This window comes from Vigna unguiculata, chromosome 9 (genome assembly GCF_004118075.2).
Source record: "Vigna unguiculata cultivar IT97K-499-35 chromosome 9, ASM411807v1, whole genome shotgun sequence".
Lineage (NCBI taxonomy): Eukaryota > Viridiplantae > Streptophyta > Magnoliopsida > Fabales > Fabaceae > Vigna > Vigna unguiculata.
The window spans coordinates 37,734,215-37,749,718 of record NC_040287.1 but is presented as its reverse complement, the minus strand read 5'-3'; the positions used below and the strand labels follow the sequence as shown (position 1 = coordinate 37,749,718).

Sequence of the window (15,504 nt, the reverse complement as noted above, 5' to 3'; positions counted from 1 at the left end):
ATCAGCAGTCCCAAGTAGGATGGTTTCAATTATATCAGAGCTTAGAAATGCAGAAATATTCTTTGAAGTAAACAACAGCAGTAAATTCTAATATGATATCCTAATGGAAGATCATCTCATTGCTATACCTTGAACAATGTGATGTCAGGGGCACTTTCATATCTGTGAGAAGAACGAATGCTTTCATCTTTTGATGGGTCACCTGTAAGCATCCATTCCTCAGTAATTGAAACGGAAGGAAGCCGCTCTTGCCCATCTGTTGAAAAAGATGAAACACGGTCCTCTTGTATTCCAGTCATTGCTTCCCAAGCAACTCTATCAGAGGGAGACAATCCAGAGCTTTTTCTTTTCCTATAAACATCTTTTGGAGCGTTTTTGTCCACAGTATTTTTTGGAGCCCATGAAAAAGCTCTACGAGCCTCTTTTTGTAAATTACTTAGACTGCTTGTAAAGGATGATCTTTGTGGGGCACCTGATCTTGTCTTCTGTTTTGGTCTGGATCCTGTAACAGATATGCGATGTTCCCTAGGAGGCAAGCTGATACTGACAGCAATAGCCTTAGTAGCATATGTAGTAATCACATGATTGTCTCGTAAAGAAGGAAATTCCTTTAATATCTACAGAAATGGAGGAAAACATTACATTGAATTAGAGATAAGTAATTTAGACGAGTAAACAAAATGTTGCATAAAAATTACAAACATAAACTTGTCATACATAAGGCAGGGGTATCCCAAATGTTTCACTATCGTAGTTCTAAAAATCACACACTTGCCCATAGGATGGCCCAACTCTATGCTTTCATGAGGATGAGTCCCATTTCTACACAAGATTGAGGGCTGGTGGGATATTTAGGGAAGATTGTGACGATGATGGAATAACCAATCTTCACAAGCTGCTGTAACTTTAAAGAGTTGAACAGAAGAACCATGACCTAAGTGGTTTTGATCAAACTATCCTTGTCTCTCTCAATTGCCTATCAGTTTGTCATGGTTCATTGCTCTTCATCTGTCTCCACTCTTAAAGATCCCTCTAGACATTATCAATCTTGCAAACCAGCAACCTAGCACTATGTTCTTTGCTGCTCTCAATAACAGCATGAGTGGTTCTTTGTTCCCAACATAACCACTCACACCCACAATCTATGCTTACGTTCCTTGCCACCCTCTTTTGCAGGGTTAGTGGTTCAGTATGCTAGACATCTGCAAGCTACATCTATTTTCTTCACCAACATCTAGTATAGGACGAAGGGTTCAATTTTAGTAAGTGAAAGTGTCTTTAACGCTAAATTGTTCTCTCAAATACGCATGTCATCTTTTTTAGAGGGTTACAATTTTATTATGCATAAGACCGTCATTATCCAGAAGCCACTTTGGGCCATCATAGAATTTGGATTTATGTCTAGCAATTATGGCATGTCTACACACTACTTATATACACTACTTTGGCGTAATCACTAGCCAACATAGGACTAGAATTTTTTTTTTCAATACACGCCCGTGTCCACTATTGGGCTTGGTTCGTGGATAATATGGTAGCTGACATGTTAATAGATTTAGGTTAGACTCTACTATTTTAAGATTTGAGTTTACGTCAGGCAATTATGGCATGTCTTGTTAAAAATATTACGTTGTTTCTATTAGGATATTAAGCTTTTGAATTGAGTGATAACTTACTGTACGGAGTAATATAAAATCTTTATATATAATTGTTATTTGTGATTTGTTGGTCTCTAAAGGGACAAGAGAAAAAGGTGAGGGTACCAAAATAAGAATGTTACAACATATTGTGACAGCAAAAAAAGGACAAAAATTTAGCTTGAGCGAGTGAAATTTTCAGCATTCCCTAATCAAAAACAAAACCAAAATACCAAATATAATGTAATTGCCCTAATTAGTATACAAAATGATTGTATAGGAGGAGGTATTTGGAGGCATCAATGCAAAAAGTAGATAATAACAAACTGAACCAATAGAATACTACGTAAATAACATCCCTAGGAATTTAGCTGTGAAGATGGGGAAACGGAGAGCACAAAGGACATTATAACAAATTGCTAAGAGGGAATACTACGTAAATAATATCCCTAGGAATTTGGCTATCAATTAAACCAATGGAATAGTACAGTAAGTGTAGCCAACCTCACTTAGTAACTTAAGGATTTTGTTGTCGTTGTTGCTGTGAGTTGTCATTTAAAGTTTCTTTTTGTTATTTTATGTCTATACAAATTTAAACACAACTTTGTATTTTAGGAACGATTTTAAAATCCATGTTTCATGTATTTCAAGATCTTTATTTTGACAACCTTACTATCAATACTCCAAAATAAATTAGTAGATGGAAAAGAATTTTTGCTAATTGAAGTAAATTTGCGTTACCAATGTGGCAGATTGCAATTGTTTTCTCATCAGTAGCACTTCCATAATCAGATGAGGATGCTCATGCAGGGAAGAACACCTTTGTTGCCATGGTAAGGGCAAGACAGCCAGCACACGAAGCCCTAAAGCCCATGAATTAAGCCGGGAAATCTCAACATCTGACAGATTCCCTTCTCTTCGCTTCAGGAAGAAATGAACCTTCAAATATACAGAAATGGTCATTTGAGAGATTGAGTTTCAAAACTTCAAAGAACAGTTTAAAATAATTTACAGATTGAACAAGGTAAAAATATGCTAAATAAATGCTTGATTACAAGAAGTTGCTTTGACCGCAAATTGGGTAAAAGCTGCATTGCACCCATAGCAACTGGCAAAGCATCATCTGTGTCCCTTAATGAAGAAAGAAAGCGTGAGGCTTCAGCTGGTCCTCCTCCATTAAGGGGGTCAGCAGTCAGAAGCTTCACAAGCTGCCGCCCCTGCAATTCTCTCCGTAAATCAATTGATAATCCTGCACTTTCTGCCACTTTAAGTGCAGCAGAAACAGCTCCTTTTCCAGCTAACCTAAGTGCCAGACCCTCTGGATCTTCCTTGCAATCTGCTTCAACCTGAAATACAAAGATATTTTAAGGAGGGAATATGAGCGACCACAGAAAACAGGAAATTGAAAAGGAAAAATATGTTACCTAAAATCTAATATATTATTGGCTTTGGCATTTAATTACACGTAGTTCTAATTCAAGCTATCATGTACAGAGATGATATAGAAACCTCTGGAGAAAAAGAATAAAACTGGCATAGAATTTCTACATCAGACATGTAACAGTTCAAATGAAAGAATAGAACCTCTTGCCAGCTTGTATAATGATCATCTGCACTCAATATGTGGCTGTACCTCTGCAAAGCTTGTTTCATTTGCAAAACCTAAGCATCACAACACGATAAATAATGTGAATTAAGACTAAAAAGAATGGATGAGATATCGGGGAAAAATTAAAACCAGAGTACAGGTATGGGAGAAAGAGTATATTGTATAGTATATAAAAACAAAGAAACAACAAAGTCATTAAATCATAAAATACATGTAGTAATGTGAAATTACAAGAGGGTGCAAGATTTAAAGGAATGATGTCTCTGCTTTTTTCATTTAGAGAAAAAAAAAAGTATCTTTTACATGGCTGGCATGTATTTGAGTGCTGTTAAAGTCATTGTAATGCTTGACCAAGATGTTGGCATTTAATGCAAGAGAAATCAATACCATTTATCTTTCATTTACTAGCAAAAATGTACCTTGCACCCAACAGCCTACATTAGGTATGTACTTTGTTCACACAGTAACCATTTAAGAGTATCCAGGCATCACACCATGGTAGTAATATTGATATAACAATAGAGTATCAAAATAAAAGTATAACTTCACCTCCTTCCTTATGGAAACGTTTTCAGGAAGATGGCAGCTGCACATTGTAAGAACATCCAAAGCAGCATCTAATTCCCATGAGTGCACATACCTGTGACAATTTTGAAATTTAAAATTGACATCACAGGCTGAGAAAAATAATTATAAACATGCTACAAATAAATAGAAACCATTAGAATGCCTTTTATATCTCCAACATGGCCCACTCATGCACAAACCCACTTTACCAAGTGTTGAAATTTAATTACTTATGAAAAATGAGGCAGAATGGACTGAAATCTTGACCATTTGGTCATAGCTACTATGATCCCATGTAAAGAATTAAATCACCTAAAAACTTAAGCTGTCAGGTGAAGGAGGCTTATGAATGGTTTGATACGAATAGAATAAACCCTACTCATGTATTTATATACTAACTGTTTGTGATTTCATGGAAAGTCAAGCAACGGAAAGGGCTATCTACAGGTCAGATTAAGTTGAAAAATAAATATTAATAGGTGAGTGAAACCATGAAAGGGAAAAGTATACCATTGACCCAGTGTCAATGAAGTGGAAGTCATTGTGGACATTGGTTGTTCACAGGAGTGACAATGCTAGGACCCCACAGAGTAGAATAAATTAATAGATTTGGTACTTAAGCCTCAATACTTTCTTACTTAATGGACAAATCTTTGGATCTTTGTGCTCAAGTCCTAACAGGCTTCTTGTCTCTATCGGAAAAAAAAATGCCAATCACAGGAGAAGACCCTTGAAGAATGCAAAATCACACACTCTTTACAACATACCACTATCAGTAAATGTAAAATAAGTCCCAGCAAAAACTTTAAGCCAACTACTCTTTTGGGATCCACATAAAATTCACCCAATAATAGTTTGTCGAAAAGAGTATTTAAAATAGTTGGTTACTAGCATTTCCTATAAATCCTTCATCAGATATATTTAAGGCTACTTTCTTTTTAGTGAGATCCACATGAAATTGACCCAAGAATAATTTGTTGGAAAAAGTTCACCGCTAGCACTTCCTAGAAACCCTCCACCAGATATATAAACTTGCATCCCACAAAACCATGAAAAAGGAAATTATTTACAAACCTTAGGGCTAATCTAGCAGCCAGCTGTTTGTCTTTCAACCTTAGGCAGTATTGCCAACTATTGCTCCAAATATTTCGCCCCCCAAATCCTTGATGTTGTGCAGAATTTGAATGGACTTCTTCTGTTCGTTCAATGACTAACTGAAGAAGCTGATCAGAAGCCCCATTCCGTAGAAAGCGATCAGATAGTGCAAGAGCATCCATTAACTTTCCTTCATCAATCAGTCTAAAAGGAAAGCACAAAGGACAATCAGTAACATGTAAATTGCTAAGAAAGGCAAGTTGCAATTATTAAATGTCTCAAATATATTCAAGAATATTCAGAATATTGGTAAAAACACTGATCGTGGTACAAAACGTATGCTTGTTCTCTGTTCCATCTCATAAAAAGGTTTAATGGCTTTTCACTTTAAAGTCAATGCAAAGTTCTGATCACCATGAATGAAGCAAAATTGCAATTACAATAGCATCACTAATCACTAACATGAAACAACGTTGAGTAAATAGTGGATGTGTATATCCTGTTTGCATTGATTATACTAAACTGGCAACATTCTAGTTTAAGTGTAATGGATCGTGAAAAAATACTACAATTTGAACTATAATACCGTTCTACAGCCCTTTCATATGGTTGCTCATTATCCCAATCAAAGGAAAGGAAAACTGTCGTGTCAAGTTGAGAGCCTTCAGATTTTGAGGAATCCAGCCAGAAATCTGTGGCTTCAATCCCATGGCTACTTAGGTCAGACAGAGCTCCAGGGATTGTACTACTACTCACAATGTCATCAGCATCTGACTCTGTCTCAGTGTCAAGTTCACGAACTCTCTTAACAGAAGTTCTTGCTTCAAGATTGCTGTCATCAGCTGTTTGATTTGCAGTTACAGCAAATTCTGACACACGATGGAGGTTAGTTTGCATCTGTATCCACCTGTTCAGAGTTGGGAACCTGCACACCAGGAGAAAAGGTTGAACTAATTATTCAATAAAATTTCCAAAGAGACAGAGAATCAGCTGCCCCCCACCCCTTAAAAAAAAATAATAATAAAGAGAGCATAAAACCAGACACTAAAATAAGATGTGAACAAAATGTACAAGGAAAAAATATCAAGCATTATGTTTGTCTATAAGCACCAAAACACAAAAGAAAAATTATGAAAGGATGTTAAATATTTTCTTCTACCAAACCCATTGCTCCTTACAAATTCCAATTCCTTTCTACCTTACATCTTAAAATAAAATACTTTTAATCTTATCTTTATAAAATTTATGAAAGGCTTTTCTTCAAGAAAAAGTAAGAACTAGCATGACCTACTAAAATAATTTTAATTGACATACCCTAACTCATACATTCATAGTATAAATGTAAGTTACAAAAGGGTGGATGTGTAATGTTATTTATATCTTGGAAAAGGGGGGACTATATGTTCATTTGCGAACAAGAATACTTCATAGAAAATCTAATAAAGTCAATAATATTAAAATGAAGAAGACTTTTAATATTTTACATTAATGATTAAGTATCTAAGAACTTTAAGATTAGGTAAATATATTGTATATATAAAACTGTCATGCCAACCAATTCACACAATAAAACAACTACCTTTCAGATTGATCAAGAGCAAACTCGTAAAACAAGCGATCAGCATCAGGAGCCTGAAGTAATCCATCACTCAAAGAGCTTGAAATTGATGAGCTACTGCTGTTGTACAGTATACTACTCCCAAATACACATGCTAAAACAGCCCTCACTGGGGATATTTTTGCCAAATGTTTCACCAAATCCAGCTGGAGAGGGTACAAAGCAACTCCAGGTGTTGCTGAAGAACGGCAATAGCAATTAGGTTTTGCATCTTTAGATGAGGGAGACAGCACTTTGTTTTCAGAGCTACTCTTAGGAAATGTAGGAACAACAGGAATGCATGCCCACCCATTTCCAGATCGTGGAGGATAAACTGGAGGCACACATGCAGAAATCACCTCATGTACAAAATCCGCGTACATAATTTCTGCTACCTTCCCAGCAGCATCAGTACTGCCTCTTTCAAACACAAGACGGGTCAAAAGCTGCAAGACATTAACAGTAAAACATAGGCAATCAAAAGAACGCCACATATGCTTAACGCATAAAATATGAAAATTTCTAAAATGGCAAAATAAAAGGAGATTAAGCACATGAGGTTCCATCATTGCAAGGTTTAGAATCAAATGTCTTCAGCCTTATCTCCGGGAGCAGAAAGGGTATTCTATAGAATACCTGACCACCTAGTCATAAGGCACCAACCTTACCAACATCAAGGCCCAACCTCCACATAAAAAACCCAAACAAGACTTTATAAGTAAAAGCATATTTTATTTCTAATTATATGTGAAAGTGCCACGATGGCTGTAGATGTAAATACAAATATATAGTCAATGTTGAACACGTGCAGTAATAGAACAGTTTTTTTCTAAAATAACAAGTATGTTGTCAACAATAAACATAAGTAATGATAAAACATGTTTTTACTTTAGTAAAAAAGAGATAGGTACTTTTTTCAAAATTTTGCAAATCCCCGTGTGTAGCAACAATTGCAATACAAAGGGGTAAGAGATATAAGAATAACTTCTGGTTATGAAAACAAATCTGCCCTCATGTGCAACAGAAACTTGCTTATGATATTCATAACAACAGTAGTTCTCATCTCTAAACTCTAAAATAAAGCACTGTCAAATTATTTAAATATTTTGAGAACCTTACATCTTTAGGCCATTCATACACGACGGAGAAAAAGTTAAAATCATGTGTAGTATCAGTCCCATCAACTATGTCACCAATTGCAGCAACATGAAGAATGAATTGTGAGAGATATGTCATGGGTTTTCCACTCAAGGGAACAAATATTCTCTTCCCAGCATCTTTAATGTCATAACCAGCAGACTGCAGGCTAGATTCTCCGCCACTTGAACTTAAAGGTATTTGTTTAACAACTCTTAACCCAAGCCCAAGTACAATGTCCTTGTCACTGTTGGAAGTAACACCCTGATCAGCATACAATCCTTCAGCTCTAGTAGTACTTGACTCAGTTTCTTCATCAGCAACAGCTCTTGCAAGGTTATGAAGCTTACCTGATTTAAGTATAAATATATACTATAACCATATAAGAAAGAGAACTAAAATGCCTCCACGCATGCACCCACCCACCCACACATGTGTATATATATATATATATATATATATATATATATATATATATATATATATATATATATATATATATATACATACCTGTGTGGATACAAATTTTTTTCTAAATAACAACATTGTTAACATCATGCTTAAAGGAAAAAGAAAGACATACCACTCAAAAACTGTCGCTTGCCCATGTGCGCATCTTCAATCATCAGATGTAGTAAAGCAAGAGCACGCTCCCTCTGCTCTTGCCGGTGGAACTCTTTAGATGATGTGAAAACAATTTCCCCAGATAGGATTGCCTGAAGTGCTGGAGGGTTGTCCTGGAGAAGCAGATGATATAAAAGTCATTACCAAGATCACAGCATTTGCATGTGCCAACTTTTTTGGGATGGAGTTTAGATGTGCTCTTAAAAGGATAGAGGCATGAAAGTATAGGTGGAACTTTGGCACAATCTCTGATACAACAGAAGCCCCAACAAGTATATACCAAACCAAACCATAAATAACTGAATTTGACAACTATCAGTAACAAAATCTGAATAGCAAGGACAGGATACAATGGCAGTCACTTTAAAGCCGTACATGCAGCACCAAATTCTGATGTGTACAAATTCACTCGGCATATCCTGACTTACCAAAGTAAATCGTGGGAAAGGACCAAATGACAAGTACTTATGCTAAGTGAAGCTTACGATAAGAAGCGTTGCAGAAGGAGGGAAGTCTTTTAAAAAAAAATATTGAATAATTAATGAACCAAGCTGACCCAACATACCCCCAAAAACTTTAAACTATGACCACTTCCTATCATTCAAAAGCCCATTAGGTTTTACTTTTGCAGAGCATCTTGTGCAAAAAATTGCATTGCTAAGTGAGAGAAGGATATTCAACTCTAAATTAATTACTTGGAAAACCTACGGTACCATGTCAAACAATTGCATACCTTCAAAACTAAAACAGCTAGCCAAGGAAAAAGAAAGTGTTTTGTATCTGTGTATACAATTCAATGGAAATAACAAAAGCTGACATGGGCAATATAGTTGGCTGAGGCCTCTAAAATAAAAAAATTTAAAAAATATTATAGCTTGCGAGTTGCAAGGGACATTCTAGTTTTCTTGAAATTGGTTCCTACTACACCACTAAATAATATATTCAAGTCCTCACCTGCTCCAAGAACTTATGTAAGCGCTTCAGAAGACGCCCTGCCACAGAGATAACTCCTATCTCGAGGATCTGGTCCCAATAAGTGGAGCCATCTTTGGGAGATCCTCCTGGATATATATCGGACAACATATTTTCGGCCTGCACATTGTATAATAAAGCAAACATCCGATCAACAGGACAAAAGCTTGTAAGAGTAAAGAACAAAAAGAGGACTAGATATCAACATTATCCAAAGCATATCATGAAAGTAAAATATGCCAACTGGGTGACAGTCAATGGGAAAATTACCAAATAGAATAATGAATATGTCTAGAATGGTTAGTTCCTCACCAATATAAAAAAGAATTTACAACTTCTTTACTCTAAAAATCTCTCCCTTGTCTAGAACTTCTAAGTTCTTCAATAGAAGAAGGATTAAAACTGATGAAAAGAATTGGTTTTACCCTATTTGTTATTGTACGTTGAGATCACATCTATAGATTTGACAAAAGAAGAGTTTACGAAGGCTTGGACAATCCGCATCTAATAAGTTAGCTTTTGAGGTTATTATGTCTAACCAAAACAAAAGATGGTAATAGAGCTTACCATAGATTCGATATTGACCACCCTCCACTATCCAAAAAATATACCTGGCCCTCTGGTTTTCCCAATGCAATATTAAAAAAAAAAAAAGTCCTACAGTCTTCTCACTAAAGATCCTCAATCCCATGGATCACAGGCTTTCCCAATGAAACATAAAAAACAAAAAGCAGACCTAAATCAGCGCACTCAAGATATTCAATCTTAGGTATGAGAGGCTTGTTGAAATCTCACATCAACTATAGATATAGCTAAAGTAGAGCTCTTAAAGGCTTGGACAACCCAAAGAGAAAACCCAATCTACAATTAGAAACAAACTTCCCTAAACCAAAAATTTGTAAACTTCATTGTCTGTCTATTCCTTAATTAAGTGTGTCGTGAAAATTTCTTCTGCTGCTGCTTGATTTCATCTTCCCATTCTCCCTTCCATCTAGGTAATTAGTTTTGTATGACAACGGGAAAAGATTAACCTGAGTGAAATCTATTGAAAAAAGATAGAAGCACCTGTTTAAGTAATTGCTGAGACATCTTTGCCGACTTCGCAGAAGTTGCAGCAACATCAATACAAAGAAGAATCTGGCAAGAAGTGTACATTCTCAGAACTGATGATACACCAAGCATTTTTTTCCTTTTCATTTGAAATAATAAATTCTAAATTGCTCTCTTATTATTTTAGGCACTTACTGTAGCCAAGGGACCCAACTGGGAACATAAAGACGAAAAATCTAAATCCTGTACACGAGACACCACGTCATCAACCTGCAAACATGCAACAAAAGTATGTGAAATAGCAATTAGAAACCATTAAGAATGTACTAAAAAGAAAGCCATACAAAAGATTGCAACCCTGACTAGTCAAATGAGTAAGTAATACTGAATAAAAAGTATATTTCATAATTTGAATTGCTGTTGCGAAAAAGAGTGGGGTAAGAGACAAATCATACAGGTCATGATTTGAGAGGGGCTATGCTGCCTATCAACCTTTCAACTTATGACCAGTGTAGTAACCCAAAGAAAAAAGCATGCCTCACACTGCTCTTCCTACACAACATAGTACTTATACCGTGCAGTCATTGCATGATCACTGCACATAAGCATTTTTGGTTGGTTAATTATAAGTGTCTTGGCAGAATTAGAAAAGGAACCAGAATTCTGGCAATGAACAGTGCCTCTATTTTGTGGTGCATTTGACTGGAGCACAACATGCATGGGGTGTCCCCTAAATATGCTTTTGAAATGTGATTCAGGTTTTTAGTTTCTGTTTGATGTCTGCCCATGGATGTTTTCAGTGGAAAGATTCAGCTTAGGGATGTCAATAGGGCGGGTAGGGTACGGGTAGTAGCTTCCCCCTACCCTACCTGGATAAATATTTGTCCCGTACCCGTATTTATATCCGTCCGGTATCCGTTATGCAGGTACCCGCCTATTTTTTTCATATCCGCAGGTATCCACGGTTACTTGAATGTATTTGCAAAATTATTTAAAAAACAAATATTTAAACATAAATTCAAATAAAATACATTTGTCATAAATTTTAAATAGATTTCAAATAAACTCAAGTTGATACAACTCCAAATAATAAATAATTGTAAAAGTAAATATAAAATGATGTTCAACACAATGAAAATTCATTAATTAGTGTTTTGATCAACAAACTCACTTTCTTCGATTGATTCCTGAAAAATAAACAAAATAAACAAATAATAAACCTCAATTGCCACGTGCCAAATATTCTTATTTTGATTCCATCATTTGACAACAAACATACCATAAACGTCATTGTCTATATAAGGTTTGATGTATATGTCTAATTTCAAAGAAAGGAAAGAGAAGAATGTCAAGGGGTGTAAGTTTAGCAGGTACGAGTAGATACTATGATACCCGTACCCGCCCCGTTAACATGCGGATATCAAAAATATTCATACCTGCGGGTAGCGGATATCCATTTTTAATATTCGTTTTCTACCCGTTGCGGATTTTATTCACGGATATCCGCGGGTATGGATTTTTTTGACATCCCTAGTTCAGTCTTGTGTGATATGTGGTATACCACTTCCAAAACCTTTTCCACAATCATATGCCTTCCTGAGACTAAACCAGATATCAAGCATTTAAAACAGTGTCAATTCTCTCCCGAATACCAAACTTTACTTTTGTTGAAAAGTAGCACTTTGAAGCATGTAAACTCCGGAACAACTTCCCATGCATATTTCAATTGTCCAAATGCTACTTTCTAATGGACTAATATGATTGGAGCACTTGGAAAATACCCAATTCCATTGGCCAAGTAAGAGTTTCTCATAAGGCATTCACAGGTTTCAACAAGAATGGGAAGGCAAAAACTCTATACTAGTGTGCAATTTACATGGTTATTTATGCATTACTAGGTTGGAAGAAACTCACATTTATAAGGTTGTCTTTTTGAACTTACAAGTGATAAGGATACCTAATTGCTCCTCTACCATGGTATTTATTTTAAGAAGTTTCTTTTTTGTTAGAAGTCTCTCATTGACTAGAAATAAGGTCAATTTACAGTATAGAAGTGGGTGTAAATCTCACCTTATAAGTTGATTTTGTGGATTGAGTTAGATTTAAAATTCACTTCTTGACATGATATCAAAGCCATGGGTTAGAATTTATTCTAGCAAGTTTGTTGTTTGTTGGTGTCTATTGTTTCATTACTAGACCACTCATTAATATCTAGTTCGACAATCGAGATGTATATATCTCGGCATGAAGAGTTGTGTTAGAAGTCTAAAATTAACCAAAGATAAAGCTAATGTACAATTTATAAGTGGGTGTAAACCTCACCTTACAAACCGGTTTTATGGGGTTGAAATAGGCTTAAAGTCCACTAATTAACACTTTCATTATTTTTCTTACCTGCTAAAAATAATTTCCGCACCTACCCCGCTTTATTCTCTTTTCTCTCATGGAGTTTCAGCTTTTGCCATAAAAAGAATTGCAATTTACAAGAAAATCACTTCCAGAAATGTAAATGGCATCTGGTAAAGGAAAATACAAGATAAATATTTTCAAAATCAATAACTAGATCCTGCTTAAATGTTCCAATAACACATTGGTAAGGCAAAACAAGTTGACCAAACCCACAAGTTCAACCGTTATAGGAAATCTAAAGGCAATAAAGAACATACAGATTTTGTTCTAAAGGCACTATCTACCCATTCAGCTAACTCGAGAGTAGCTTTATCTTCAGCAGATAATGAAAACCGATGAACTGCTTCTTCTCCAATATCAAACTTTGCCTTCTGCATGCAACTGCAAAAGAAAAAATGATATAAAATTCTTAGAGACAGAGAAGATCAATTAAAACAAAAACTACATTGAAGGACAACAGATTTCCCAAATAGATAAATAAACAAAAGAAAGAAAACCGGTAAAAGCAAATTGACAGAATCCCTTGATTTATGCTATAGTTAATATTTTTTTGTACAGTTTTAATTACATAATTAGGAGATTTAATTACATTTCATAATTAAGAGGATTAATAGGCTGATAGTATAAATTTTTTTAAAGAAAAGTCTCATGTTAGGCATCACTATGATCCTAAATTTAGTCACTAGCCTTAAAATTTCCTATATTTACATATTTGGTTCCATAACTGTCCTTAATATCAATGAGATATACTATTATTGATTTTTTTTTAAAAAAAAACATTGACTCTAATTTTTTAATCTCTCTCCTCATTCATATATTTATTGCTTTAATTTTTATTGGATGTGAATGTGAAGGGACAAAGTAAGGTTTTCAAAGAAATGATTTGAACTCAGAAATGATTCATAAGGATATTTTGGAAAAAAATAATTAATGGAGATTGGTTCTTACAAAAAGGACCAGAGACAGTATTGAATATTCTTATTAACAACAAAAAAAAAGGATAATCAGTGTTATTGTGACTATACCCCTTCCATGTGTAACTCGATATACAAAAACAAAAATGAAGTTGCACATTTGTTGAATTTCATGCATTAGAAATAGGTAAAACTCACAGGTTGAGTAGCTTGGAAGGAGCTGCACGTAACACTGTCAGTGCCTCTTTCCATCTCCATTGGCGTTCAGATAATGGTAGGAGATGCTGCAAAATTGACAAACGCCATTCCCACTCTTCAATGAAACTCTTTGAGATTAAGATTCTCCACTCGAGAGCCTGTCTGCTGGTTGTGCTTATACTATCATCTAGTGAGTTCTCTAATTCAATCATAGAGGATGGAATATTATGGCGCAATATATCAAGTAGCACACTAGTAAAGGATATAACCATTTTATTGCCCCCTTCACTTCTAGTTGAATAACTATCTTCTGAAGACCAAGCAGTTGATAGTTTGAAACTGCTTCCCGGTAATCCACAATGCATCAAGTTAACAGAGGTATTATCCATATGCAGTAGTGAAATGATGACATTCACCATCAAAATCTACATCATCAAAAGATTATTCGTACACTATAATAATAACCAGAAAAGGAAGTCACCACAGCTCTGGACAATTGATATCAACACTTCAAATATTAAATGTAATAAATGTCAAAGATCATGAAAAATGCAAAAGAATGTCAGATAGGCCCTTTTTCTTAGATGTATCATACCACATAGATACAACTTGATAATTTTTACAACTGGTCTCAGATACATAGTAAGTTACATCCGACAGAAACTTTTCCCCCATGTCTTTTTTAGTGAAAAAAAATCAATTAAGGATACAAAATAGAACATATTTTTATATTTTAAGTCAACTGAAGTAATATCATAAAGAGTAAAAAAAATTAACAACATGTCCTAATACAGCACCGAACACTTGCCACCATGAGATACTTCATCTAAGTCAGAAGGGACAAAAATGATTGAAAAGAAAAATAAAAATAAAAATACATGTGTGGACTGAGGAGAATAAGATTATTCGAAAATCTTGCATATAAAACTACATAAAGAAAGTTGCTAATATATTACAATATTATCATTTGGAGAACAGAGTATTTAGTCCAAAAAAAAAAAATGAAAAGTGACTTACCTTGCGTGGAAGATTACTAATTGCATCCAAATGGTTCTGCAAGTCCTTTAAATGAAATAATGGCACATCTTGGTGGATTTCTATTTCGCCAGACATACTCCTTTCCATTGCTCCTAAAGCAAGAACAGTTGATTCTAAAGCATAACGCATATGCATGAGTTCTATATCTTGTTTCCTATGCCAAAAGAAGGAAATTCAGAAGAGCAAATAAAGCACAAAGAACAAAATAAATCGTAATCATAAGAGATTACTTATAAGAAAGCATAATGTCAAGGAAGTCAAACCACCCAAGTACAGATTTCCCCCAGTACAGGGCCATCAGGTTACATGGGAATGAAAAAAGAGATAATACAACTGAGTCAAATCTAAAGCCAAACCAAGCGGCATAGAAAAGAAAGGTCTAGGCCTGGCATTACTCTTTAAGTTTAATGTATGAACAGAACCCACTGCAAGTTGGTTAATAAAATGCTCATCATACACAAACAGTAGTCAAAATTATCATTAATCCCATCTTAAACAAATAAAAAATAATCAATTATCACATTTTAACTGCAGACAAGAATAACAAGATAATTAAACTGATGAAAGGACACTAATAGATTGCAGAAATAAAATAGTCGATGTAGGAAAACTATAATTTTATTCTATAATAAACACATGTGAGAAGTTGTTGGCAGT

General features: G+C 35.0%; 1 protein-coding gene across 5 annotated transcripts in view; it reads right to left on the bottom strand.

Annotated features, from left to right (window-relative positions):
- The window catches only part of LOC114163864, a 36,549-nt gene that overhangs the window by 10,592 nt on the left and 10,453 nt on the right, over nucleotides 1–15,504 (bottom strand). For 4 of the 5 annotated variants that reach the window (XM_028048228.1, XM_028048230.1, XM_028048231.1 and 1 more), the window contains 16 exons: nucleotides 14,827–15,001; nucleotides 13,810–14,234; nucleotides 12,955–13,078; nucleotides 10,484–10,558; nucleotides 10,304–10,375; nucleotides 9,221–9,358; nucleotides 8,226–8,379; nucleotides 7,625–7,992; nucleotides 6,488–6,951; nucleotides 5,495–5,833; nucleotides 4,888–5,112; nucleotides 3,796–3,886; nucleotides 3,222–3,299; nucleotides 2,693–2,983; nucleotides 2,379–2,576; nucleotides 129–617 (listed from right to left, as the gene is read on the bottom strand). In XM_028048228.1, coding sequence (XP_027904029.1) covers nucleotides 129–617; nucleotides 2,379–2,576; nucleotides 2,693–2,983; nucleotides 3,222–3,299; nucleotides 3,796–3,886; nucleotides 4,888–5,112; nucleotides 5,495–5,833; nucleotides 6,488–6,951; nucleotides 7,625–7,992; nucleotides 8,226–8,379; nucleotides 9,221–9,358; nucleotides 10,304–10,375; nucleotides 10,484–10,558; nucleotides 12,955–13,078; nucleotides 13,810–14,234; nucleotides 14,827–15,001 — 3,706 coding nt within the window. The remainder of the gene's footprint in view (nucleotides 1–128; nucleotides 618–2,378; nucleotides 2,577–2,692; nucleotides 2,984–3,221; nucleotides 3,300–3,795; nucleotides 3,887–4,887; nucleotides 5,113–5,494; nucleotides 5,834–6,487; nucleotides 6,952–7,624; nucleotides 7,993–8,225; nucleotides 8,380–9,220; nucleotides 9,359–10,303; nucleotides 10,376–10,483; nucleotides 10,559–12,954; nucleotides 13,079–13,809; nucleotides 14,235–14,826; nucleotides 15,002–15,504) is intronic. The other variant, XM_028048229.1, reaches the window with a different exon arrangement.